The sequence below is a fragment of the Falco cherrug genome, chromosome 2 (genome assembly GCF_023634085.1).
Source record: "Falco cherrug isolate bFalChe1 chromosome 2, bFalChe1.pri, whole genome shotgun sequence".
NCBI classification, from domain to species: domain Eukaryota; kingdom Metazoa; phylum Chordata; class Aves; order Falconiformes; family Falconidae; genus Falco; species Falco cherrug.
In genome coordinates this window covers 31,257,400-31,285,219 of record NC_073698.1, presented here as the reverse complement: position 1 = coordinate 31,285,219, position 27,820 = coordinate 31,257,400, and the positions used below count along the sequence as shown (strand labels likewise).

Genomic DNA, 27,820 nt, shown 5'->3' with positions numbered 1-27,820 from the left:
CTCCTCTCCTCCGCCGCTGACAAGGGGCCGGGGGCGGCAGTCGCGGCGAGGCGGCAGCGGCGGGGCGGCAGGGCAGGAGGGAGCGTTCGAAGCTCCGCCGGTTCGGGCTCCTTCTCGTCCTCCTTCTCCTGCGTGCGGGGTGTCGGGTGAGCGGCCATGGTGAAGGTGTCGTTCAACTCCGCGTTGGCGCAGAAGGAGGCGGCGAAGAAGGAGGAGGAGAACAGCCAGGTGCTGATCCTGCCGCCGGACGCCAAGGTGAGGGCGGCGGGGGACCGAGCCGCAGGGGCTGGCCCGGCTGCGCGGCGGCGGCGGGAGCTGCGTTCCGCTCCGCTCGGTTCCGCTGCGCTCCGCTGGGCGGCTCGGCGCTGCCGAGGGGAGGGACGCGCGCCGGGGACGATTTTATTCTTTATGTGCCTCCCCCCCTGCGGCGATGAACCGCGGGCGGGCCAGCAGGGAAAGCTGCGCCGCGGCGTGCCCCGCCGCCCCTCTCAGCTCACGCTTCTAAAATGGCTGACAGGAGAACGAGCTTTATTAAAGCTCCGCTTCTCCCTACTTCGGGGATTTTTTTGGTGGTTTGCTTTTTTTGGGGGGTTTTTTTGGTTTTTTTTTTTGGGGGGGGTTTAGCCCGACAGCGCTTGGACCGCGTCCAGCTCGGCTTTTAGGGCGCTTTCCTCTCCTTTGCGGCGTCCCGTCCAGACCCGCCGAGCCGCGGCGAGCGGTGGGGGCCGGCCCGGCGAGGGGCTGCCCCGCCGGCCCACCGCGGTTGGGCGGGGGCGCGGGGCCGGGCCGGCGGCGCCGAGCCCGGCCGCCCACCCGGCCCCGCAGCCGGTGCCCGGCCGCTGCCTGGGGGGAGAGGCGGGGACGGCCCGTCGGCGCGCCCGGCTCGGGCGCGGAAGTTGTGTGGCGGGGAGGCGGCGGGGCGCGTCTGCTCCCCGTTCCGCCGTTAGTCCCCGCGGCTGAGTGCGGCGGGCGAGCTGGGGAACGCCAGAGGCTTCAGGGCAGAGAGCGCTTGGCGAGGGTGAAGTCGGAGGTGGGCTTGGCCGTGCCTGTGCCGCAGCGTGTTTGCGGAGCCTGGTGGTTGTCTGTGACGGCGAACTTCGCCTGGAAAACTTGGGCTGGTTTAAATAAAGAAACAAAGAGCTGCGCCCCCGCCCCCGAAACGGCACCCAAAGTCCAGTCGTCGTCGCCTTCCCTCCGCGCCTCGGAACAGCAACGGCTTTTAAAGTTTCTGAAGTGCAAAACCGCCCAGAATGTAAAGTTCTTTGGTTGTGATTTCTGTGCTCCCATAATCAAACCAGTTTTTAATTAAGAGTACCGTAATTTGCTCTAAGCTCTTGGAAAAGAGAATGAAAACTTGAAAAATGGCCAGCTGCACATAAACAGCATGCCTTGCTGTTTTCAGTTGTTTTCACAATCTTTTGTGCATCAGGCTCCTGAATTACCTGACTGGATCTGCAAAAGAGGTAGTGTTAATTAATTTCCTAAATCTTTGTGATTAACTTCTGCATGGGAAGACAATAGCTGTTGAGTTTTTTGGCATGAAATTGTGCCCTGGTGCAGGTTTTCCTCTGATTGTGATGGGGCCAGGTTCTTCACCTGCACAATCCGCTGTCCTTTCAAAGCTAAGGGGGGAACCACAAGATGTTTTCTAGTGATATATTCCTGGCACAGCAGGTGGTTAAATTTCATGCTTCTACTGGTGGTATGGCACTTTACAAAGCTGGGGGCAAAGCTTTTCAGTTCTTAGAACGGTGTGCCACAATAAATGAGATGGTATCATTACTCAAATTGCTTGCAATTACGGGAAATCCGTTAGGTGATCTGTGTGCCTAACTGTTCCTAGTGGGAGTGCCCTTCTCCTGAAGGTAATGGATTCCCTGAGCCCAGCTTGAGCTTTGGAGTTTCTTCCTGACCCTAGTTTTGGTGATTGGTTTGACATTGAGCACGTCAGCAAGACACAGACTACAAGTTCCAGAAAATGGGGTTTTCATACTACCTTGGAATCCAGATCTGCCCTGGATGATGTTTGTTTCCAGATAGCCTACCAATTTTGGCTTGTGTTCCAACTGCTAAACAAACAAAATACATCTGGCTAATTGTACACTGGGGAGCAAATCCTCCTGACCCTGTCCAGATACTAATGGAAGTGTGTTGTTCCACTGTGATTTCCTTAACACAGAGCTGTAAATTCTTGCAGCTGAGGGTAAGATACAGGATCTGCCTTAACTTTGCCCTGGTACTGCTTTCCTTGCCTAGCAGTGGGACTTGCAGACGTTTATTAAGCAGGTCAAAAGGTGGTCTGGTCTCACAGTAGCTACTTCTAAGTTCTTGCACTGTTATCAGGGGATGAACATGCATGAACAAGGCTTAAAACAGTCCTAAAATAGCATGCTAGGAGCGGATGCTCTGTACAGATGAAAATTCCAAAAGCAAATGACTGCTCTTAAGGGACATGGAGCCTTTGACGTTCTCTTTGACACATTTCCGTCTTTTTTTTCAGCAGAACTGCAGACCTTTACCTACCAGTGTGCAGAATTCTCTTGAATAAGCTTTTTTCCAGCTTGCGTGTTTTAGAGTGTAAATAAAAGCAGATCTGAGTACAGTAGCGTCATCTGTAGTTTAGTAGAAAAGGCTATGCAATCTGTGCAGGATTGACAATACTGAAACAGCTCATGTCATGTAGCTGCAGAGGTATTTGAACCTCTGAGTCTGGGAATTTATTCTTAGATCTCAGACAAAAAAAAATGGAACTGAGGGCCATTGTAAAATACACCTTTGAGAGAAGTGCAAGATATGCCTTTTGACCTTTGCCCTCTTTAATGCAAATGCATTAGAAACAAATCTTTTCCCATCCCTCCACAAGGAACTTCTACTGCCTATGCAGTTCATCGGAGGGAAGGGGAAAAATAAACCACATCTAACAAATGTATGAGCCATGTCACTTCATTGCTGGAAAACCCTGAGCCTCAGGTGAGGTTTGAAGGCAATATGAGGATGTATATAGAAGAGTGAATTCCCCTTTCCAGTATCTTTACCAACATTGTATCTGTAGGACAATAAATAGATCTGGATCACAAGTGTGAATTTGAAAAAATATTACAACATCTTATGATGAAAGTCCTGGGAGGCATTCTGGACTGAAGTAAAGGGAAAACTTTAAGAATGGAAGAGGATAGGCAGAATTGCACATTCAGAATTTTATCATCAATCACTTCCAAAGATTTGAGCAAGAGATATTAATTAATAAAGCCCAATACTCTGAAGCATCCAGAAAACAGATTTGTGGAATGAGCTTTTGGACTAGTCCTTTGAACAGCCTCGTTCTGCTGCTTTTCCCAGCACAGTGTTATGAAGACTGCTACTCTGTCTGCCATCGTGGGATTACTGTCAAGCAGATAATCTTCCTAGGGCTTATTAAACAGTGTTTGCGGCCAAAATATGCTGATGATGTGCCACATAAATACTCTGGTCTCAAGCAAAATTTGCCCAGTAACCTCTGATGCAGACACCAATAGGAAATTAATTGGGGAAGGGAGGAGAGGAACATGGGAGAAGAGTACAGGATGTATCAGGGGAACAAGAGCTTAATAAAGCTTTTGCAAAAGGCAATGGTCTTATGCATTGGAGTATGCTACTTAAAAAGGAGTTTAAAAATCAAGAGTGCTAATCCTATCTCAGCATAAATCACCTGTCAGTATTATTGTGTGTTGTGAAACTGGCTTCATACTGTAGGCAGCCATTACAACTCTGCTGCTGCTGTTGGGGTGATACTTCTGTGCCTTAAGTCTTGGCCAAAATACAGAATACTCTTAGTGAAGTATCTTAGTGAAGTATCAGGCAGCATTTAATTTTCCACTTTGCTCATTGTCAGTACAATAGGGTGTTTTATGACCCAGTTTCCCAACAAACAAACCATGTATGGTATTTTAACATTTCTTCCTACAATAGATCTTTGGAGAGCCAAAGATGGTTCTGAGCATAGTTGAAGTTTCCAGACATTTTGCAGAGTCCATTCAATAGATTTAAGTCCTCCCCCAAGCTCTTTGGGCACTCAGTAACTCTCAGGCAGTTGCTCCCTTCTGCTGGGGTAGATGGCAACCTTTTTTTTTTTTTTTTTTTTTTTTTTTTTTTTTTCTTGAGGTGCTCAATTCGGCGCATACTTGCCAAATACAGCTTTGCATGCAGAAGCTGTGGATTCACACGTATGTATCATATCTGACCTTTGGGTCTGCAGAGAGTTCAATGTGAAAGTGTAAGTGTTAAGAATTCTGAAAGCAGCAGCTTTCTGTGTTTATTCCTTATGAGAACATTATTACTCTGCACTCTAATCTTACTTTTTTTCAGTTTAGGTTAATCTTTTCTAAAGCATACTAAAATAGGCACTTGTATCAAAGAGTAAGATGGTCCACTTAGGAAATACTGTTGAGCAACTGATGAGCACTATTTTTCAATGTGGAAGAATCCTTAGATTTTGTGTAATTGACCTTAGATATTTCTAATATGAAGGTATTATGTTTACAGTTGCTATACTCTGTATGTGTGTAAAAATATGTAAATACTATATAACATGTGTGCTATATATGTTAGTATACACACTAATAAATCGTGACTTTTTTATTGTTTTGCTGTCAGGGAAGCAGCCTTTCTCACCTCATGGGATATGTCTGCAGATGGAGGCTTTGGGGTTGTTTGGTTTGGTTTTGGTTTCTTTTTTTCTTGGAGGAGCTTCCTTATTCTCTTTATAGCCTTCCTCCACTCAGATTTTCTATAGGCCTTTCATCTGTCGCCGTTGGGGAAGGAGCAGTCTTTGCATTTTCCTGTATTTTCTGTCATGCAAGTGGGTCATTAAACCAGCCAGCTTCTGCTGTCTGTCAGGGGATTCTGGATTAAGGCATGATTGTTTAAAAGAGGACCAGAAGTAAAAAAAAAAATCGTAGCAAACTTAATTCTCTCTCCCTTCTCCTCCCTGACTTTCGCTGAGATTTTAATGCAAAGCCACCAAACCTCAAATGAAAACCCTCCAGTTTCAGAAACAAAGGGTACCCAGGATTCTGTTACTTACTGGGCTTTATGGGTACCTGCAAGCATAAATTCAGGGAAACAGAACTTATGTAAAGAAGATCTGTGGCAGGTGTTGATGAAGAATTCTTCCTAAGAAAAGAAGCCTTGTGGCTGATGTCACCCCCTGCATCCTTTTACATGGTGAATCTGTGCTACTGGCCAAGTAGTGCAGCTTCCTGAAAATAAGATGGCTGTGGTCTTGAGGCATTTGGCTCCTAAAGCTATTCCATAGAGGTTACTGGTAATTGAGAGGACAATGCTAAAACCCCAAGATCTTTAAAAATTTGTGGTACTCTTCTGAGAATCTCTTACTTTTTTGAAGCGAGTTTTGGAATTAGAAAATCCAAAAAGCGATCTGGAAGAGCTTGTGTCATCCTCATCCCCCCAGTGATGGAAATGAACTTGTGGGACAGAGGAGTTCTGTCAGTGATCCCTATCTCATTTCCTTTTCTGTTTCTCATCGCTTCCCAACCTGAATAACAAATACAAAACTTTGGTTGGGAAATACAGCCATTTCACAGAAGAATAATATTTCAAACAGGATGCATTCTACCAGACCTTTGTAATAACTGCTTTGTCAGTTGTTTGTATCATTTGTGGTTTTGGCTGACTGAGCAAGAGCTGGTGTCTGTACATTACAGCTTATATGAATTCAGTGCAGGGATGAACACAGAGACAATGCAAATACTTTATGCAGTTCTAAATAGTTTGTTTTTTCAAATTAACAAATTTATATTTGGCTGAGGCTCCTTGCCCTAAAAAATGTATTTGGAGAATTTTTTGTTTTCCTCAACATTGTCATGTGGAAAACTCTGTAATTAGTTGAAGCTATATACAGTGCAATATCTGGAAAAACTGTCCTGTGCTGTAATGTATAGTTAATGCCATAAATACTTCTCTTGTGTTCACTCCTTCTTTCTGCGCTACAGTACTCTTCTTTCTGATAAGCTTCAAGAAACTAGTTTGGATATTAACATTGCGTAGTGGTCTGAAGGATACTACTTAAACAGAGGCTGTTGGAACCAAAATTTCTGTTCAGTGGGAAAAGTTAAATTAATTCATTTCTGAAGATGTGGATCAAGATGAAATGCTGAACTTTACAGGAGAGACAAACATTTGAAAGAAAATGTTCCCGGAATCACCAATATTTTCAAGGGAAATGGTTTAGACTCCTTCCATTATAATGAATATTTAATCCAACACATGAATGTCTATTTCCAGAAAAGTTTAATTTCAAAATACAATGTGTATATAGGGTTTTTTCCCTGTTAAGTATTGTAATGAAATGTTTACATTTGCAAATGTAATCTTAACAGTTGTTTTTTTATAGACTCAAATAAATTTTCTCTGTTATTTGGGTGTTTCTTTCCATTTTTTTATCAGCAATTTAACAAGTTTTGATGCTAATGGTTATTTGAGGGGAGGTATAAGAAGGGTAAGCATACTTGCCTCCAGTAATGTTTTCAGCTAACTCTTCTGCAGTTGCAGTTTTGGAATATTTGTCAGCATTATACATATTTTCTATCCAGTAGCCACTAGCTACAGGCACCACAGAGCTTACATACAAAGAAAATAGTTCTTTCTGTGACTCTCAGGAAATATCTTCGAAAGCAAACACTGAATTTTTAAGTCCTATTAATTTTAAATGTTCTTTATTTTGTGCTTCCAAAACCATAACTACAGCTGGGATAAGTAGTGGTGTGTTCTGTTACTTATTGCATAAGTTCCTTTTTTTATTCCCTGCCACCCCCCGGCTATGATTGACAAAGGTTAGCATTATCTGTTTTTAGTCTCCTGATCCATATGAATTATACAACATTCATTTTCTTACTATTTATGTGCTGCTTTTTATCCTCAGTGGAAATTACTTTGAATCTACAGATGAAAAGCATGCTAATTTATAAAACTCAGATATCTGTCCTAATTTTACAGATGTGGTAAACCAAAGGAATGAGATAATTAATAAGATTGAGCTCTGCAATAAAGTCAGAAATGGTTTTGCAGCAGACATCACGTGGCCTAGGGTTTGGACCACAATGGACGTACAGAGAGACAGTAGCTCCTGAGCGATCCATGCGTCATTTACAAGCAAGGGTCCTTTGTGCAACTGCCGTACGACATTGACCATGAAAAAAAAGTCAAGTAACATTTGCCCAACAGTTATTATAGAGGTCGTGGAAAAAATAAGTAGATGCTTTGCTTGTCCTTTCTGTAGTGTCTGTGTGTGTACACAAGTATATTTATAAAGTTTATATATTATTAAGTATATAGTATTTTTATATATATACACAGAAAAATAAAACCCACAGGCATTTTAAGAGTAGAGTTCCTTGAATGCAAACCCTTGGATAATTTGTGGTTGTCTTCCTCCTAGGGTTCAGTAAACTCCTGCTTTTGATGGCAGCTTTCTGCTGTTTTGAGGGTAGAATGAGGCAATGGAATGGCTGGCAAAAAAGCACACGGAGATCATACCTGGGAAGGGGCTATATCTGTCAGGTGGATCTTGCGTGGTTGCTGAATCACAAAGATTTATTTATTTATTTTAAAAGATACCATCTACATAAAAAACCCTTGCATTTACATGTTTGAAAACGCAGTACCCTTTGCAGAGTGGGAGGCTGAACATGACTTTCCAAGGCTGCCGCACAATGCGGTGAGTTGTCTTGCCTGAGGTTTTTGGGAAGCTCTCTTGCTGAGGTGTTTGAACACTGGCCAGCATCTGTGTCTCTGCAGGGTGTGATGCTTCCAGGTGCTGGGTAGTGGAGTGCGTCCACTTCAGGCTTTGAATAGTCTAATTGCAGTGAAACCGTTTAGATTGTTCCAACAGTTCCTTTAGAAAGAGAGCGTAATTAAATGTGAGCCTTTCAAGGTCAGCTCTTCTGTGCTGATACTCCTAAGTGCTACAATTAAATGCTATTCTGTATTTGCATGCAGAATGGCTCCCACTTGGGGAGCTCTGCTTGCTGTACAGGTACCACGCATCTTAATTCACTGATATATGTATTAGTAAGGTGTGTTGGTTTGAGGGCAGAACTGCCATTCAGAGGAACCCCGACAGGCTACAGGAAGGGACTGAACAAAACCTTGTGAGTTTCAGAAATAAAAAATGCAAAGTCATGGACCTGGAGCAGACTCATGCCCTCCATCAGGACAGCATGTGGACTACCTGGCTGGGAAACTGCTCTGCTTGAGGAAGACCCAGGGCTCCTGATGGACAGTCAGCTGGGTGCTAGTCACTGGTATTGCTGAAGGCTGAGAGCTTTCCAATCCAAAAACTGACATTGACAAACTGGTGTGAGTCCAGTAGGGGCCACTGCGATGGTTGGGGGTGACAGCATATGTGAGGCCAAGGGCATGGGGCTTGTTCAGCCTGGAGATGAAGTGGCTTGTGAGTAGACTTCACAGCAGCCTCCTGGCACCTGGGGAGGGGACTGAAAAAGCAGTGGCCATAAATTGAAAAAGGAGACCTTCTAACTGAGTGTAAGCAAAATATTTGTCAGTATGAGGAGAACTGAACGCTGAGCAGGTTACCCAGAGAAGCTTTGAAGTGTCAGTCCTTGGAGGTTTTAAAAACTTGACTGGACAAGAGCCCTGAGCGACCTGGACAGGCTTCAGAGTCCACTTTCCTTTTGAGCAAGAGGCTGGAGTAGAGACCTCCCCAGTGGTTTCTGTGATGCTAGACTCTGCTCTTGAGAGAAACTGAGACACGACGTTTGTAACTTGCTTGAGATGACATACCATCTGTGGCTGAACTGGGAATAGAGTTATTAAATTCTGAGGCTCAGTGGTGCATATGTGCATGCTAATGAGATCTCTTGGGTGAAAGAGCCAACACCGCTTGGGAAAATAGCCTTGAGAGAAATCTAGGTTAAATTCACATAGCGTTCCATCATATTGATGTCTGAGATTCAGGCAGGGAAAAAAAGCAGAGAAATTTCAGACATAAGCGAGCAGGATAAGGAAGAGACAGGAACTGGAACGATCAAGGTCAAAAAGATAATTTAGTATTGATCCATTTTAAGTGGAATAGGAACCTTCTAGGTTCCTGTTTTCAAACATTGATCTAATTCAGGATAAAGTCGAGAGGCATATTGCATTTAAAGTTACAGATTGATTTAGTGTAGGTTTTATAAGTATGGTAGAATGCAAGTTGATTATAAATCAAAGAATGCAGCTGGAGAAAAGGATTTATTTTGGCAATGTGTAAAAAATGAAGCATTTTTCAAAACTGGACAGTTTAATGAAATGCCGTGTTTAAGGTGCTGTAACCATAAAGGGTGTAGCGATTTTGTTTTCTAAAATCAGAATGCATTCTGAAAAACATCCCATATAACCTCTTAGGTTTGCAGTTTCTTGTTTTTAAAAAATAAATAACCCTCTGGCACCTTTTGCCAGATATCTGTGCAAGCTTTCATCTGTGTGTTTTGGTCTATGACTTGGAAAGTGTTGCACCAGAACACTTCTCTCTTCTTAAAATACTTGAGAAAAATAGGCGTGGAATGCAGAACAAGTTTCCATCATTCTAATTTATGAAAATTACAGGTAAACTCATCAATGTTTATGTATCATAAAAAAATCTGGCTTCCACCACCTTTTCACTAGCCAAGCTTACGAAAACTTTTTGTATTTGTTACAGTACAGTGACAATTGCAGATTTCTGTGGCTGTTAGAGGCACAAGAACTTCTGAATTCAGCATCTGGGCATTTAAAGACAACACTTCTTCCAAGTGTTGTAGGTTTTCTTGACGTTTCATTTTGGGGGCAAGGGGCCAGTGGGGGAGAAGGCAGAAGAATCATAAAGCCCCAAAAGAAGTAAAGCATGTATGGAGCTTTTTTACTTGTCTAGTAGAGACCCAGTGCTCCTGGGGTTTTGTTTTTTAAATGAAGCAAGTGGTTAGGCTTGTTAACCCTCTGCCTGTTGTAGTATCAGCGTTACTTAAAAAACGTCTTTGTGTATCACAGAACGGCTGTGATCGGAAGGGACCTCTGGAGGCCACCTGGGCCACCCCCCTGCTCAAGCAGGGCCAGCTAGAGCTGGTTCCCAGGACTCTGTCCAGACAGCTTTTGAATATCTCCAAGGATGGAGACTCCACAGTCTCCCTTGGACAACCTGTGCCAGTGCTTGGTCACACAGTAAAAAAGTATTTCCTCACATTCAGAAAGCATATAAGAGGGTAATAAGATCTTGTGCTAATTGCTACACAGAAAGGAAGGCAGTCCTTGGCCCTGAGTGTTTACAGTGAAAATGCAGGACAAGAGACACGGGAGTGCTGGCTGGTGGGCAGGATAAAGCACTTCTGTGGCCACAGCCCAGCTCATCTTCCTAAGAACGTAGGACACTGATACGGTTTATCTTGTAGCAGTAATGAAGGGAGGAAATGGAAATAAGGTGTGCCTGGTACTCTGGCATGTGGCGGAGACCAGAGAACTCTGCTTTGGGATGGGGAGAAGTACAGGGGGCATAGACACAGGGCAGGAAGGAAATTACAGCAAGACCTGAAACCACCGGGCTTGGTGGTGAGCGAAGGGAGTTGGTGGGTCTTGGAACTGAGCAGAGAAAAGAGGAACGATTTGGGGAACACAGTTTGAAGAAAACTGGTAATGTATCATCCGTGGGTTAGTTGTACAATTGCTGTACACAGCCTGGGATGAGGATATAGCCAAAAGCTGTGAGTGTGAATCACCTGAAGAGAGTCCTTGCCTGGTCTGCGAAGACAGAACTTTCAGGCCATTTAAATAAGTATGTTTGGTTTGTGGGTTGTTTGTTTGGTTTTTTGTTTCCCCCCACTTTCTTGTCCCATGTAAGACCAAAGCTAACAAAACCAATACTGCTCCCAGTTTCAACCAAAGCAGCAGACTAAACAGAGTTCTTTTCCTTCTTTACCCATCCTCTTTAATTGTTGGCTGCTAACAAGTTTCGTAATCTCTTGCCTCTGAAGTTGAAGGCAGCGTTTAGGTAAATCGGGATTACTCACATCAGTAAAGAGTTGCAGGATTACTTTTCCAAGATGCACTTCTTTTATTGTCCCACTAGCGTGTAGCTCTGTAAACACTGATTCATATCCTTTACATTCACTTTATAGTTGTAATCTTTCTTGACTTCCTGCAGAGAAATGGAACTCTTCATGTTCCATCACGTTTCTCTCTAGTTTTTCCTGCCTCCCTTTTCTCACCTGTTTTCTAATTTGTTTTTCACCCTTTGCCTCCATCTTTCCCAATACTTGCAGCTGCTGTCCTACCTGCTAGCACAGATGCCCTTTTAAAGATGATCTTGACCTGGCTGTTTATATTGATGTTTTTATTCCATGATGGTTATGATGTTTGAACCATGACATGCATAATTTGACAGACACCTCATTTTTTAATAAAACACCCCGGTTATTTGGTGAAAGGTAGCATTCAACTAATATCAGAATGACCTTGGATTTTGGAAAGCTCTTGGAATGTATTTCTTTTCCCTGCTGGATTTCCTAGTGCTGTACAACAGACTTTGTATTTACAATATTATTTTATTGAACACACACAGATACTAGAAATGCAGGAAGAGGTTAATAGTACCAGCTGCCTAACAGATAATTCTAATTAATGAATCTCCTTGGTTATCCAGGCTACGTGACTACAGCAGGCAACCAGAACTGAGGTCTGGTTTTCATGATATTCTGTAGGCAGAGAGCATTTGGCCAGATGGACAAGTCCCTGTCCGTCTTGACAGAAGAGGAACTGGCAGTACTGTCACAGAAGGGTTGCAGTGTTCAGATATCAACTGCACGTAAACAACCATAGCCTGTTTCCAGGCTTCATCATCTGAGTAGAAAAAGTACGTCACTCCTTGTGATAAGCGAAAAATCTCTGAAGCATCTATTGTATATAGAGTCTGTTTTTCCAACTAGCAAGTTAAAAGATCATTGTACTTAAAACTTAAATTTAATTTTATTAGGAAGCGTAAAATTGCTGCTTGAGGGGCAGATCAGTATGATGGCCTTCCAGATTCACAGCATCTGCTAAGTGAGGAGTCTTGCAAAAGCCTGACTTAATTTCCCATCTGCAACAAGTAATAAATAGAACACCCGGCTTGGAGCAGTCTTCAGGCAGGAATACCACGGGAGGAATGCAGAGCTCTTTCTAAAATAAGTTCATTTTAAATTCACTGTCTTTTAGGAGGGTTTTCTACAGATGTCAGATTTACAAGTCAGAGGAGGCAAGCCTGACCAACAAAATTCAGTTTATGCAGCCATTGGTCAGTACTTTAGTTGAAGACTTTTTAGCCTCCCTCATTAAAAAGCACTTTAAGGGAATCATCAGTAACTTCCCTTCTCCCCATTCCACTAATTAAAGCTGCAGTTGGTCAACATTTGCCTTTAGGAAGCTCAAGTCTGCCCCAGTGCATTCTGTCCAATGCATTCTGTCCATCCATGTGAGCTAAAGCACCTCGGAAGAAAACTGTTCTGAACAGCTTCCAGCCAGTTCTACCCACATTAATTGTAAGCTTTTATATGCGCGTGTGTATATATATTAGATGTTACTCTCAGATGCATAATTATGGATGGCTTGTGTCGTATGCTGCAGACATTTTTAGTAATATTTATAATGCTCAGTAACACTCTGCATCTGGTTTCTCTGTGAATCAAGGACTGTGTGTTGGTTCTGAAAGACTTTCCCTCCTCTCAAAATTATTTTTATTGCTGTCGTTACCTATTTTTAAATTTGGGCCATTATCTTTTGAATAGTGATGGTGATAGAATATTCTGGACTCCCCACAGCATGTCCACCGTGTCTGGTTAGGTGATTCTTACCTAATTGATCCATATGATTATTTTTTTTAGTCATATAATTGATGTGTCCTTAATTTCTGCAAAGGAACAAGGTCTGATAATCTTCTCACCCATTTTAGTATGAGCTAGACATATGCCTTGTAAGTTTTTAGACTTGCTTTACTTTTAAAATGCTAAAGCAATTATATTCCACTATGTACAAAAAGCCACAAGGGGAAAATCTAAGTAATTACCAAGTCTAATTATACACATTTGTGGCTCAGTATTGGAGCTTAACAGAAGAATTTTGTGAGATTACCCCAAACATGAATTTGGTCCTTCTGACATTTCAGCATTTATTAAAAAAAAAAAAAAAAAAAAAAAAGTAGCATTAAAATTGAACTGAAAAGCGCAAGAGAATATATGGCTAGTACCCACTGATAACTGCTAATGTTTGCAGATTTGGGGATGTGTGTGGGTGTGTGTTAACTTTTTTTTTCTTTTGATTCACTCCAGAACAGTTAATGTTAGTTGTCATAAATATGTTCATGTGAAGATCTCTCTGTAGTTGAAAGGTGCTTTGGTAAATAGTTTGTGTTATTTGTCCACCTCCAAAGTGTTTCATGATTCCGGTAACAAGACAGAGTGCAGCTTTACGTTAGCTGCTGTGGTCACTGATGAAGGAATCTTTACTGAAAGCTACAGTTATCTTTTAACTTCTTTGTGAGAAGATGACAGTTTTGAAGCTTGCCAATCTCAAATAATAGAGAATTTAATACTTCTCATTTTCTGTCTGCAGGAAGATTGTTCCTGCGGAGCTTGAAACTATTTGGGTTGGGAAGTTCTGAACCATTTAATTTTAACACTGTAGGATGTAGTGTACAAGTGGCAGAGAGATGCTTCTGTTTCATGTCTTGTCCATAGGAAACAGGCTAATCAAATGTTTTCCAATTAGAACAATCATCTCATCAAGGGAAACAAGCCAGTATTGGGCTTACATCCAGTTCCTCCTAAGGCATTTTGCATCAGAGGAGATTAGTTCTGTGGCATCATCTTAAGGTTGAGGATTCACCAGGGAGTTGAAGTACATGGGGCAGGGATGAAGCAGAAGAGGGGAAAGAAAAGGACCAGAACAGCAATGATTAATTATTACTGTTTACAGAAGTAGAGAGGCGTATTTGTAGAGGTCAGTCTTCACTTCAAGTGTATGATGCTTTCTGTTGTCAGACACTTCTGGCAGTGGAAAGCTGACCTAGAGAAATATTAGTGAGGCTGCAGTCTCATGTTGTGCTCTGGCTTCAGAAGCCAGCGCTGCTATCAGGGAACAAACTGGGGTCGAAACTATGTGGGGAAAGGTGCTAATTCAGCACTGTCCCTCTTAGTGGGGATCCACTTTCACTTCAAGTTTTTTCTTTCAGAACATGAGTCACCTGGAAGGAGGCCGAGTGTCCATTGCACTTTCTTCTCTTGCAGTGCAGAGGGTCAAATTTATATAGCGAGGGATGAATTACTCTTTTGGGTCAATTCAGCCCAAAAACTAAGCTGTCATGACAACAATACAAAAGCTTAGCAAGCTTAGCCACAGCACAGCTACTAATAAGAGTGTAATTTAGCTTTAGTAGGTTATTCATAATATTTTAATTTAAGGTGGTTTTAAAATGCTTGATAATGTACTTAGTTTTCAGATTCAGAAGATGACATCAGTTCAGTGTTCTCCTTCAACAGCATAAAATGTGTTCAGGGTTACCTAATGCTTGTGTACTGAGGTGTAGAACTTCCATGCACTCTCCTAAGCAAGAGGCTAAACTGGGTTGGAACTCTTGCTCTAAATTTGGTGTGCTGTTTTCAGAAGGCTGTGGACAAATCAATGCAACAGGCAACTACAAATACAAAATAGCTTAACATGCCACTGCTAGGGATGCCTTCAGAAATAGCGGTAAAGGACGAGAGAGTTGTATTAAACTTGTTGTGTAGATCTGTCATCTCGTATATCAAAGCAAAATTATTTGGGGTGGAATACTGATAAACCTGTCCTTCAGGTTCCCCCTAACATGGTAAAAGTTACTTTCCTTTTTCTGATTATTTTTGTGGCCTATGCAAAATTAATTTGACATTAATTCCCATTTCCAGGTAGGTGTTCACACTGGTCTGTGCCTTCTGCGCCATTTCCCAGATGCATGTTTTGTTAGTCTTTCTGAATTTACAAAATGATATAAAAATGGAAGAGGCAGTTATTCCACTAATGGATAATTCTGCTTAGAGTGAAAAAAGGTGGGGGTGTGGGGGGTGGTGAATAAAAGCAGCACTGGGAAAGAATAAAGATACTCTTTATATTCTTCACTAGGGAGTATTTTGGCATTGTATCCTGGAGCCAGTCTGCTATCTGTTTTTCTGCCATTAACTTACAACAGTTTTACAGCTATTTAAAAAGTTTCAGTCGGGTGTCCTTTATGCTTTGAAATATCTAGGGAAATAGTTACCTAATGATACAGGGCAACATAAAAATAAAAATCCTTGTTTTACCTGGTTTAGATTTATAATTGAGGTGATTTATAGAAGAATCCACAGTGAATCTTAACCTGACCTGAAAGTTAATTAGATTACCATGGGTATTATGTCCTATTTGCAAACAGCCAGGTTAAAAACCACACAGCTAGTAATCCTGTAATTCTTTACGCTGAATTCCTTAAATAATTAGTAGTGTAAAAAATTTTAACAGCTGTTACTTGTCTTGTCAGTCCACAGCAATTGTTTTCTAGCCACGCTCACTTTGCCTTGTAATGTATCCCAGAAAAGTTGGTTGGAAGGGGCCTCTAGAAGTCACCTGGTCCAGCATCCCTTTAGAAACAGGGATGCTTGCCAAAACAAGATCACCCATGGCTTTGTCTAGTTGAGTCTTGAAAACCTCCAAAGATGGAGATTTTACAATCTGATCTACTGTGGTAGTTTGCACGCTAATGTAAAACAAAATCTGTGGAGTATCTTCAGTTTGACTCTAAATATTTCTGAATCGGATTTTGGCAGCTGTTGCCTGGCAAAGAAGCTGCATTGCCACTTCTGCGTGAAAGATAATTGCAGTGTACTGTAAAGGTGGGTTTCGCATAGCTCAATTTTAGCTACATATGAATTTACCTGGTTTGTTAACCACGGAATTTCCCTCGATAATCCGTGAAAAAAAAGTAAGTCCCTCCAAAAGACTGCTTGTCCCTCTCAGGGGTGGTTGGGATGAGTCGCTCTGGGGAAGCTCCTCTTTATCCCCACCATTTGCAGGGAGGGGCCCCTTTCCATTTGGTGTCAGATTTGCTTAGATGGCTTCGGTCAGATGAGGGGGAATCCCTTCCCCGAGGGGCCCAGGCAGTGTGGGGACTACACCCACTACTTTGTTCAAGTGGGAAATCACCCTAATTAACAAATATGGCAAAAGCCTCACATAGGCAGAACATTCACTGACAGCCATAGTTATCAGTGCCTTCTCACACGTGCTTCCCTCATGCCTTCCTCCGTTTTCTGGTTTGGGTTTTTTTGTTTATTTGGCCATAATGATTTTGCCCTGGTCATCGTTCTACCCTGTTGGCTTTTTGGTTGCAAAGGAGCAATGAATTGCTTTGTCTTTATTTTAACTCTTGTATTTTCCCAGGATTATCATGGCTTGGAAGAGGGTGACTCAGTGATAAGGTTTACTTTGTTTTTGGTCGTGGGTTTTGGGTTTTTTTTTTCGGATGTAAGTTATGCAAACACTTGGGGGAAGAAAGAGCATTGTAATGTGGCTGATAGAGGAAAGATTTTGCAAGCAGCAGTTCATTGCTTAGGATGCCTGTGGGGACTGCATGGTTATGCAAACTAGTTCCCCAAAGGGGAAACATCCTGTCATTCCTTTAGCTTAACCAAACAGCAGATAGAGGCATGGCCAATGCTGGTTTAGAACAGAAAGCTACCTTAACAACAACTTAAAAAGCACTTTTTTCATTCCCAGTCATATTATTCCGCAAGCAAAGAGGTGGTAAAGTCTCTTTCGTCCTGATGAAAACATAGAAAAGGTTATACTTTGCTGCTCTTATTACCTTTGATCTGTTGTTGGTTCTTCAAGTTCACTTAAATTGCATATACAAAGATTATTTTTTATCTGACCTTTCTGAATTGACTTCCTTGCTCTGCTGTTGTTGCATGGAGGTTGCCTGAGAATGGATATTTTTCTGTCTGCAATCTGTAAAGTGGTTCACTGTGTGTTATTAGGTGTCTTGGGAGATTTTTCTCTTCCTTGAGGCTGCTGATTTTGTTGGTGACAATAGCATTAAAAGTGAATGTTGGTACAAGTCTTCGTAAACCTCAAGTTGAACAGATCTTTTTTAAACTTTACCAAATAAAATAAGTTTCCAACCAATTGTGATAAAGTGCATATAGCTTTTTCTGATGGATGCAGTGTTTGTACTTGCTGGGCCTGAAGCATTTGCTGTCATACGTGTCTTGAGAACAGTGTGTTGAAGGTCTTTCTCTGGTGCATTGCAGGACCCTGAGGATGCTGTGCCTGTTGGGCAGAGGAGGGCCTGGTGCTGGTGCATGTGCTTTGGATTGGCCTTTATGCTGGCTGGTGTGATCCTGGGTGGTGCCTATCTGTACAAATATTTTGCATTCCAGGTAAGTCAAATACATTTTGTTATAGGATGGTTGTATTTTTCTCTGTTATGCCTTACATTCAGAAGAGGAGCAACAGACTAAACCAGATAGTCTTTCTACTCCCCCCCCCCAACACACACACCAAAAAAAAAAAAAAAAGTTCAGCTTTTCTAAAGGCAAAGTGATGGCCTGCTCTGAAGTTACCTATTAGCAGGTGAGGGCAGGAGCAAAGCTGGCAAAGAAAAGCACTTTTGAAAACCTTACTTTGCAGAGAAAGGATTATATCTAAATAGGACTTGGGTTTAGGAACTCCAGTGGTGTCCCAGATTTTCACCTGCTCTCTCTCCTGTTTCAAAGTGCTGCATATTGGAAGTGCATTAACCCCTCCAAAGCTTCCTTGTTTGATCCCGGATTTCCTGGACGCATGCGGATGCATGCGATACTGCTCATGCACAGGAAAGGGACTGCCTGTTACAGCAGTGCTTTGGCTCTCCTTCCCGACTTCCATAGGGATAAGAAATACAGGCCCTGCAGGGGACTTGGGAAAGCACAGTCAAGGTAGTTAAACATGCTCTGTCAAGTCTAATCCATGCTGACAAGATTAGACCTCTGAGAAAATGTATTTTCAGTCTTGAACAAATGGCACTGCTGCAAGAGGAGCCCTGTGAAGGCAGTGGTGCCAGGGAAGTGGAGCATTTACCTGAAACATGGGAGATCTCAGTTAAATATTGTCTTCCTCAGGGTGAATTGTCACTGGGCAGCACTGGATGTGCTGAGCTGTCACCCAGATGGCGTAAGCACACCCTCCCTCCTTCAGAAACTGCTGGGGTTACAAGATTCATGGGGTCAGAAAGGGAGAGTATAAGCAAAACATAAATCCCTCTAGCCCACTGGTTATTGCACTTACTTATAAGACAGAAGTTCTGTGTTCTTGTCCCTGCTACCAGGATTATTATTTTTCTCCATTTTAGTAGCTGCTGATCTGGAAGGCAAAGTGAGACATGAGAAATTCTAGCTGAACTTGCAGTTTATAGTCTCGTTGGCTATCATGTTAACATAATTTACAGGGGAGCACTGGTGCTGCAAACGATGCTTAAACAGCATGTATCTTGGTGGATTTAACGAGATGAGAGTAGCTGAAGGCCTGCTGTGTTACTAATGCATGTTTCAGCTGTGCTTAGAACCATGGTGCTCCACCTTTCACATGCCATCCACCTGAAAGTGCCATTTAATTCAAACCTGTGGTATTTGTTTATGAGTCAGATCTGGGTTGAAGGAAACGTTCAGGAGTTGAGCTAATATTGCACTGAAGACATGTTTTCAATGCAAAACTTCAAATTAATGGTATGTGCATATGCATATGTGTAAGCTGCATGTTTCTAAAACTGTCAGGCCTATAAATTTGGTTTATGACTTCCTATCTATGACACAGAACTGTACTTCACATGTCACATAGGTAACTTGCCATGTGTACTGTGACAGAAGGACACAAATTGGTTGGTTTAATTTCTTTTTATTACCTTTTGGGGTTTAAAACTGGTAAAAAAAATTTAGAAACTAATGTTCAAAACTTCTGAAGCATTGCAAAACTAAGCAGCTTCACAGAATAATTGAGGTTGGAAGAAGACTCTTGAAGTCATCACTTCACTGCTGCAAGGAGGACCAAATTTAGAGTTAGACTTGCTTTTTAAAGGTCAATTGGATGACCGGTTTCTATGTTTTAAATTGTAATTATTGACTGCAGTTAAATAATATTTTATAATTAATCATAATTAAATTATAATATATTAAATAATAATATGCATGCATATAGATGTAGGAACTTCATTGTCTTTCTAAAAGAAAAATACAGTGTGTCACAGATAATGGATGCAAAATAGAAGACTAGATTTTAAGATCCGGCTTTTGGAATCCTGTTTTCTTTGAATTAAAGGGAAGGACTCCCTCTGGGTTCAATACAATCAAGGTTTTACTCATGGTCCTGTTGTAGATAGCAACTGGCTCCTACTTTGGTGTATGAATCAAATTAGAAGGAAAACATTTAATCTAGTCTGACAAGTTTTTCGTCTCCACAGTGCTTTGAGAATATTAAACTCCTAGGCGACTGATGTTTTTCTTGCCTGGTTGTTTACTTTTTTTAGCAGGGTGGCGTGTATTTCTGTGGAATAAAGTACATTGAAGATGGCTTAAGTTTACCTGAGCCTGGGGCAGAGGCTCAGAGTGCTCGCTACCACACGATTGAGCAAAATATTCAGATCCTGGAGGAGGAAGATGTTGAGTTTATCAGTGTGCCAGTCCCCGAGTTTGCTGATAGCGATCCTGCTGATATCGTCCATGACTTCCACCGGGTAAGAAATATTTCTGAAAAAGTTGGAAGCATTTAAAACTTGAAAAATGTTCCCCCTCAGTCATGCTGCTAAATGTACTCCTTAATTATTGTGGTGGGGGAAAGCAGAGGGTGGAGGAGGCAGCAGAAATGTTTTGATCAGCAGCAAGCAGTTATTAACTGGGCATACAAAGTACAGCATTATAGAGTCGTCATGAGGTAGTATGTAAATCACCATTTGCAAACGCAGTTCTGGATTTAGAAAGGGAGAAATCTTAGAGGTATTTCCTTTCCTTAGTATGGGGAAGTAAAGAAAATAAAATTCTTGCTGTGCTAAGTCCACTGAGCCAGAGTTTGACCAGTTGTTACGGTGTTGAGGAAAGTTTGGAAAGGGCTGTCATAGCTTTGACCTCAGCTGGAAGGGATTGGTTGTGTCTGACACCACTGGGTGTGTTGAAGCACCCCCAGAGGTGCTGTCCTAGCGTGGCTCAAAAACCCCAAAGCAGCAGCAGAAAGGGAAGGAAGTGACCGGCTGACTGACCATGGAAGAGAGCTGGTTTGCCAGATGCTGTAGGAAGCCTACCTGAAGCTCATTTTATCTTGTGCACGACTCCTGTGTTCCTAAAGGCACTGAACTAGGGTATCAAAGCATTTTTAGTAGTTTCTTCCTTTTTTGTAGAAAACTTGATAAGAATCAATGGTAATGAATTTTTGCTAAGGCAGTTGACAGGCCTACATCTCTTGGTATTAACGACAGCCGTAAAACAATTAGAAGCCCTTCTTTTCTGTATCAGCCTGATGGAAGCTGTCTGATAGCGATGAAATGTTCTACAGCTGGTTTTCAGAAAGCTAAATTTCTGTGAATGTTTGAAGACTTCACTGAACAGCTTTTTTAAGCAAGGCTGGAAAAGAAGAATAGGGAAGCGTCCTATTTTTTTTATGCAAGCTTCAGTTTAAAGTTTTCCAGGCAAAATGAGTGCTATCTATCAAATATTCATAACCAGATTTGGAGGAAAACATTGCTTGCTCAAGCTATGTAATTTAAAAATATTCCTGAATATTTTTAGGGAGCTTCTGTTAAGAGTTAAGAGCAAAGAGTCTGAAGAGTGAAAACCAGAGAAAAAAAAAAGCAGTATCTTAAGAAGTGGACAGGAACAATATAATATTACAAATTTACTTTTTGATTTAATGGGTTAAAGGCTTTGCTCTAAAGGTCAGTGTGAGGATAATTTGCCATAGGCTCAGCACTTACTTCCATGTAATGAGATTAGTTGCACTGATGGTTGCTGTCCTGGTACTATTTTGACTGTTGGGTTCTTGATGCTCAGTGTTTCATATATGTCCGCAGCCTTAGAGCTTTCAGCAGCTTGAGATAATGTCTTCTTTAGCAAGAACAGATGCAGTAAAACACAGCTCACTGAACAGAGTCATAGGATTCATCAGGATAATTCCCTGTGCTTTTATGTCTCTGTTTTTATCACATCATGACAAATATTGCAGTTCAGGTACTATAAAGATAATAATTCAGCTATGAATAATCGTTAACACTTCAAGTCAGTAATATTTTTGAAAATAAAAGGATTTTTATTGCATTATGTGTAACAGTCTTTTTTTTCTTTCTATATTTTGTTCTTACCAGCAGCATTTCCCCTTTACACAACAATAAAAGTGTGGAGATTAGAGCAAGGCTTTTGCTCTGTTGTTTCAAAACGCAGGCACTAGGAATAAATGAATACTGTACTGGATTCCGTAACAGTTCAGATACACCTTTGTAATTTCATTACTATAGTGTATTTGAGGTACTCATTGCCTGCTGCCTTGTGGGAAAAAAAAAAAAAAAAAAAAGATTTAAACTCGTCAAGACTGCCATTTGTTTCTGCATTTACCTACTCTCAAAATTGCAGTTTGTTGGACAGACTTTATAGGGAACAAAACAATAATCTGAAGAACAACATGAGGCAATAGCAGTTAGCAAAGTCTGTGTGTGAATTTTGGGATGTTCATGTAATTTTGATTAAAATATTTCCTCAACAGAGGCTCACTGCCTATCTTGACCTTAGCCTGGATAAGTGCTATGTGATTCCTCTGAACACTTCAGTTGTTATGCCACCAAAAAATTTCCTGGAGCTGCTCATCAACATCAAGGTATGGTTAAATCATAAGTAATTTGTTCTTAAGACAGAGAAAAAGGAGATATTTTTTTTTTCTGCACACACACACCCCCGCCCCTGAACTGTACCTTTCACACAAGGTGCACGTGTTAGAAAATTAACTAATCACTAGAGATCTTTGCAAAGCAAGGAAAAAAGTCTATAACCTTAGTTAATGAACTACAATCATGAAGGAGTTATTAATTCAGAGGAAGGTAAACCTGATTTTATTCTTCAATGCTACAAATTTGGCTGACAAAATTGCGTAAATGTGGTGTACTTAGACTCTTTGATAGTAGTCTGTGTGGTTTTTAATTTATAACGCATTGTGACTGAAGTTTCCATAAAGCATATATGCGCTGGACTCTTAGGCTGGTTAGCTGAGAGGCTTGAAGTAGATATACTGGGAAATTGTTTTGACACGGGCATTGTCTAAAAGCATAGGTCCCTAGCGTTGGCCCCCACTTCATACTGTTCCCGTGGCTTGAGGGTAGTGTACGTGAGGTGTCTTGGATCTGCGCTGTGTGCTCAGGCAAATCAGATGTGGCACTAGGTATGATGGACTCGCACTGCATGAGTTCCTGAGGCTTCCAGCAGCCTTAAGATGGATCTTCCTGTTTCTTGGGAGGTTTTGTAGGAGTGATCAGGATTTGGATTGTATGATTAGTGAGGGCCATTTAAGCAAGAGGGTTTTTAGTATAGCCAGATTCCTGGTTCTGCAAGAACCAGACCTTTAGAACAAGGTTTGTTGTCCTTAAAAACAAGAACTGTGGAAAGGACTGAGGTACCACAATCGCTGAAGAACCAAACACGAATTTGCAGTATGATGTTCTGGGAGCTCCTAATCACTTCCCAGCAGAGTGTGATAATTGAACACTACTGCTGGGCTTGTGGTGCTGGTGCTGGCTGGCTTGTTGCCACCACAGGGACATGCTGTTCTGTTAGTAGTAGTAACTGGGTGAAACATAATGGCCTGTGAAATTGAGGAGGCCCAAGCAGATAATCTAATGGGGTCTCTTACTAATTTAGTATGAATCATCCTTTTTTTTTTTTTTTTAACTTACATATGTGTGCAGATTTGAATAGTATTTACCTTGTTTTTCAGCCCTCTGGTTTCTTTCCAGAACAGCAAAACACTCCAGGTGGGGAAGAGAGCTAATAAGCTAACTTGTGTGTAAGATTTGGGGGGAGAGTTTTAAATTTTATTTTACTGGGCTTTTGTAACTTTGGAATTGTTTATAACATCTTGGGTTTGAATCTTTCAAACAAGGCTTTGAAATTAGGACTCCAGGAACCATTTTAGCCATTTCTGAGTGGTTTGTGTATATAAATAAATTCCATGTGAAAAATGCCTTCGCAAGTAAGGCCTCTGCTGCTTTTTTGCTGCCGGTTTTGAGATGAGATTTTGCTGCCTGTTTTGAGATTTAACCACACTTTAATTTCCTGTACATGAGGATGACGTGGTAACTCTCTGTAACACACAGTGACCCCCTATTTTTTTACTTTGTGTATGCAGTTTTGTTTCCATTTTTAGTTCACACAAATTGCAGTATTAAAATCTGTTAATTTCCTGGTTTGTCATTAGTACTAAATCAAATATGCTTGTGGATTGCAAGTAAGAGGGATAACCAGGCATCATGCATTTAATTGAAAATCTGTGCAAAAGCAAACTGTTTTGATCATTGTCCCCAGCAGTGAGTGCCCTAATTTTGTGAGACATCTGTTTAATTCTTATTGTATTAACAAAAACTGGTGGGCGTTTGATGTCTCACAAAATCAGGCTAAATGTTTTGTAACTGAAATTTGGGGAACTATTCTGCAGATGCATAAAGTGAGTAAATTTCTGTTCACTGTCCTGCAGTCACATTGGTTGCACAAGGAAGAAAAATGCATGAATTAAAGGACTTGTTTCATTCAAATGAGCTCTGAAAACATGCAGAGGACATTTTATGCAAATGAAGGTGCTCTGACCTCTTTTTTTTTAAAAAAAAAAGAACCACATTTCTGTGTATTGATGCAGTTTGGTTGAATGTGCAGACAGTGAAAGGCCTCCTTTCCTTGGGAAATGAGGCTGAAAACCCAGGTTTATCTGTTCATCCACCTTGTTCCCATTGTTGAGCCAACTGGTTGATTTTAACCGCATCTGATGCACAGGATGTCTCAAAGGTGACGGATGGTATTTGTGGCTGTGCTGGGTCCCAGTGCTGGGTCCCCGTGCTGGGTAAATGCTCGTGTAGCAGGTGGGTAGAGGTGGTTCCTGCACTGAGCTCCCTTTCCTTTGGTACCCTCAGGGAGGGCTGAGAAGGCCAGGTCCACAGGATGGTCTGGGAGATCCTGGGAGGTCCTGTGGTTTGGAGAGCAGGAGCCCAGGAGTGTCCTTGCAGGCTGCTCTAAGTCCTCGGTACCACTGCCCACCCTGCCGGTGCCCTGCACTGCTGCGTTTCTTTGGGGCTCCCTCAGGGAACCCTCCTGAAATTGAAGAGACTAGGGGTTAAGATACAGTAATTTACAATGATTTAATTAGCAAGTAACGAATGGGATAATTCGGGAGTGTGAAGTCTTCCAAGCTGTCATTTAAAGAAAAAAAAAAAAAATTACTGTTGTTTTCCTCGTAGTATGCGCTGAAGAAAATTTTCATAATCTAAAGTGAATTTTATATGATCCTTTCTTTACTGAAAAGAATAGCATTTAATCAGCTTCTTCTCAACATGTTGCTTGGACTGAAAAGATAGTCTTGTTTTGCAATGGAAATTTCAAGTGGTTATTGTCAACAAAAAAATACAGCAATCTTTCACTGAAGAAGCTGAATTTGTTTCCATAATAAGTGATCATTTTACTTTTAGAAAGCAAGCAACACCTTCTCTACTGCCATAAATTAGAATCACACTACAGGATTTCTTAAATTAAGTGATATTTTTTTAAAGTTGATGATTATTTACCAGTGCCAGTATTAGGAAATTGGCTGATAGCTAAGAATGTGCATCTTCAGCTGTGTATGGTGAGGTGTGTACGGAGACGGATTGCTCCATCATTTCAGCTGTGGCAAAATAACCCTGAAGGGACTAGAAAAGGCTTGGGAAGCCTTTGCATGTCGTCATGGCTTTTCACTTTTTCAGTGTATTGCCTTAACGCTGGTATACCACTATGGCTCTCTAATACCTTTCCGTATAAACAGTTGTGGGAGCCGACATAATAGCTAGGTAGTCTTGTCTTGCATTTGGCTTGAGAGCTGTGAATATGCTCAAGGTTTCCCAAACCCTGTGGACTGCGGCTGGAGTACACTGCAGCTGGCGTGCTTCATCAGCCAGGGTGTCTCCATGTAGAACGTGTTTATGCTAACTCCTATTCGGGAATAGTTCCCACTGAGATCTGTTGGGCTGTTAATTAAGTGAGAAGTTTGGATGTTAAGTGCAGGACTTACCCATGACAGTGGGTGCTCCTGGGAGATAAACCTTTCTTCTCTGATGAAGATTGACGTTACTGTAGCAGGAGGGCAGTAGGCACAGGCATCAGCGAAAGTTTTATGACCTTTTTGAAGATCATCATTACATATTTCTGTAGTGCAGTGCAGTCATGTTTGCACATTTAGAAGAAAATTCTGTAGGTAATACATATTTTGAAAAAAATCAAAGAAAACATGTCACAGCCATGTTCAAGAAACACATTGCAAAGTATTTCGTGTCTACTTAAGACTATGAAGAGATGGCTTTTGACAGAGCTGTTACATTTTTGTTCAACAGGCTGGAACATACTTGCCTCAGTCCTATTTGATTCATGAACAGATGATTGTTACTGATCGTATTGAAAACGTGGATCAGCTGGGATTCTTTATTTACCGCCTCTGCCGTGGCAAGGAAACCTATAAACTACAGCGCAAAGAGGCCATGAAAGGTAAATGTTCCTCCTGCGATCTTTTGTGTTGGCAGAAATTTCAGTGCCACTCGAGTTCAATAAATAGGCTTGATTGTGTTGAAAGGAATGACTCTTATTAAAGCCAGCATTGCTTATTGCAGTAACCAGCTCTGTGGGCTTAAGTACATCTGATATTTTCTGTGTAGGTATGGAAATACGTCTTTTTATTGTGCAAAAGTGCTCAAGGGCCCAGTGAGCTAGGAGCTGCTAGAATGTGTGTGTATGCATGGGTTTGTTTTCTGGGGTTCAGGCTTTCGTTGATGCTTTGCTTTAATCTTGTTTCTTGATCCACCCCAAAACCAAAAAAACCTTTAATATATGAGAAGCCATAGCCTTGTAGTCCAAGTACAGAATTGCAGGTTCTTCTTGTCATTAAAGGAATCTATAAATCGTTCCACGTCTTGCTATTTGCATCACTGAAATGTGAGTAAGAGTTGTGTTTGCAGGAGAATTGTAGTGCTTGTTCCTCCTTCATGGAAAATGTTTGAAAAACATAATTTGGAGGAATCTTGACAAGCTATTAAATACTGCCTTAAAATTTTCACTCAGACTTATTTAAATAAATTAAAAACTCTGTGATGTGATGCACACTGAAGCAGTTTAATTGCTTTAGTCATATTGTTGGAGCTGACTGCTTGGGAAAATATGGAAAATAAGTACATTTTATAAAAATAATTTAGAAAAATGTTTAAAAAGTAAAACATCCTAATAGCAAAATCCAATTCAACATTCAGTATGCTGATCCTGTGGTAATAAAGGATGACCATAGGCTGGCAGTGAGCATTAGTTTAGCTAAAATTGGGTTAAATTCTGTCTTTCTGCAAATCCAAGGTGGTGGTGTTTAAATACTTCTAGTCCACTCATTTTGCCTGTAGCGTTTATTCCTTTGCTGTTCCTTCTTTCACGTCCCCACAGGCATTTTTACAGATACACAGAGAGGGAGATTGGGCACTGATCTGGGTTAAGACTGGCCAGTGGGGGGGTGTGCGGCAGGTTGGTTTTAACTGAACTAACACTGCAGTTTGGTTCACCACACCTTCAGGGTCATTGCCTGCTTATTGACTTCCTATGTTTGAATGTGTGCCCGTGTGTGTTTCCTCTGAGAGGGGGATCAGAGAGGGCAGTAGTTCTGATTTTGGGTGACATCTTACTATTATGTCTGTGATGCACCTCATCACTTCTTCTGTTTACCCTCCATTGCTCTTTACTACTACAGGAATTCAGAAGCGTGAAGCCGTTAATTGCCGAAAGATTCGACACTTTGAGAACAGGTTTGCTATGGAAACAGTCATCTGTGAACAGTAATGAGGAATATTACTGTTACAGGAGACTTAAAAACTACAGTATGACCCCACCCTTTGTATTGTGTGCAGTGATTATTTTTTAAAATCTTCTTTTATGTAAGTAGTGGACAGGGCTTTATTGCTGAACATGTTCCATACTTTTCATCTCATGATACATGTAAAATCAGTATGTTTTAGTTTTTTCCTTATTTTCAGGTGTGGTGTTCTTCTTATATTTGAATAGCAATTGTATAAAGACTTAGTTGCTAGTGCATTTCATGTGATGAATCTTGAATACTAGGAAGAAGAGAAAGTCTTCAAAATATCCACCAGTTTTTAATTAAGTAAAATTGAAAAGAATTATTAATGTACAAATGGACTGCAAGAGCTACTTCTAACTGTAATATTACCTGCTATATAGTTTGTTACAGCGTATAGACAAACCTGTATTTGACTCTCCCTAAGTGCAATTTGTTTTGGTTTTAAAATACTGTCATATTTACCTTTTTAAGATTGATTTCTGACTTGATGTTTTAAAATGGCAAGTGTTTGCTGTAACAATCTTTTAGAAAATTAAGAAGTAACTTATGTTACTAACTTGTATATAATCCATGTATGTGCAATGGAAAATAAACCTTATAAACCTGTTTGTCTAAAACTCTTGTGTTTTCTTTTGCTGTTACCCAGGGTGGGTTTTTTAGAGGAGTGGACTAGAATTAAATT

At 41.2% G+C, this 27,820-nt stretch overlaps 1 protein-coding gene across 1 annotated transcript; it reads left to right on the top strand.

Moving 5' to 3' along the window:
• ITM2B (integral membrane protein 2B) lies at positions 1–27,755 on the top strand. The gene is made up of 6 exons (XM_055702363.1): positions 1–255; positions 17,319–17,447; positions 19,568–19,774; positions 21,787–21,897; positions 25,643–25,793; positions 27,031–27,755. Exons 1-6 carry the CDS (start codon positions 157–159, stop codon positions 27,117–27,119), a joined length of 786 nt encoding a protein of 261 aa, XP_055558338.1. The 5' UTR covers positions 1–156; the 3' UTR covers positions 27,120–27,755.
• Positions 27,756–27,820: the final 65 nt, after the last annotated feature.

Bases quoted from the DNA above. Each gene is read 5' to 3' on its own strand.
- ITM2B (XM_055702363.1), top strand. From the start codon at position 157: ATGGTGAAGGTGTCGTTCAACTCCGCGTTGGCGCAGAAGGAGGCGGCG. The intron at 21,898-25,642 runs GTATGGTTAAAT...TTTGTTCAACAG, and splicing joins AGCTGCTCATCAACATCAAG to GCTGGAACATACTTGCCTCA. The intron at 25,794-27,030 runs GTAAATGTTCCT...TTACTACTACAG, and splicing joins GCGCAAAGAGGCCATGAAAG to GAATTCAGAAGCGTGAAGCC.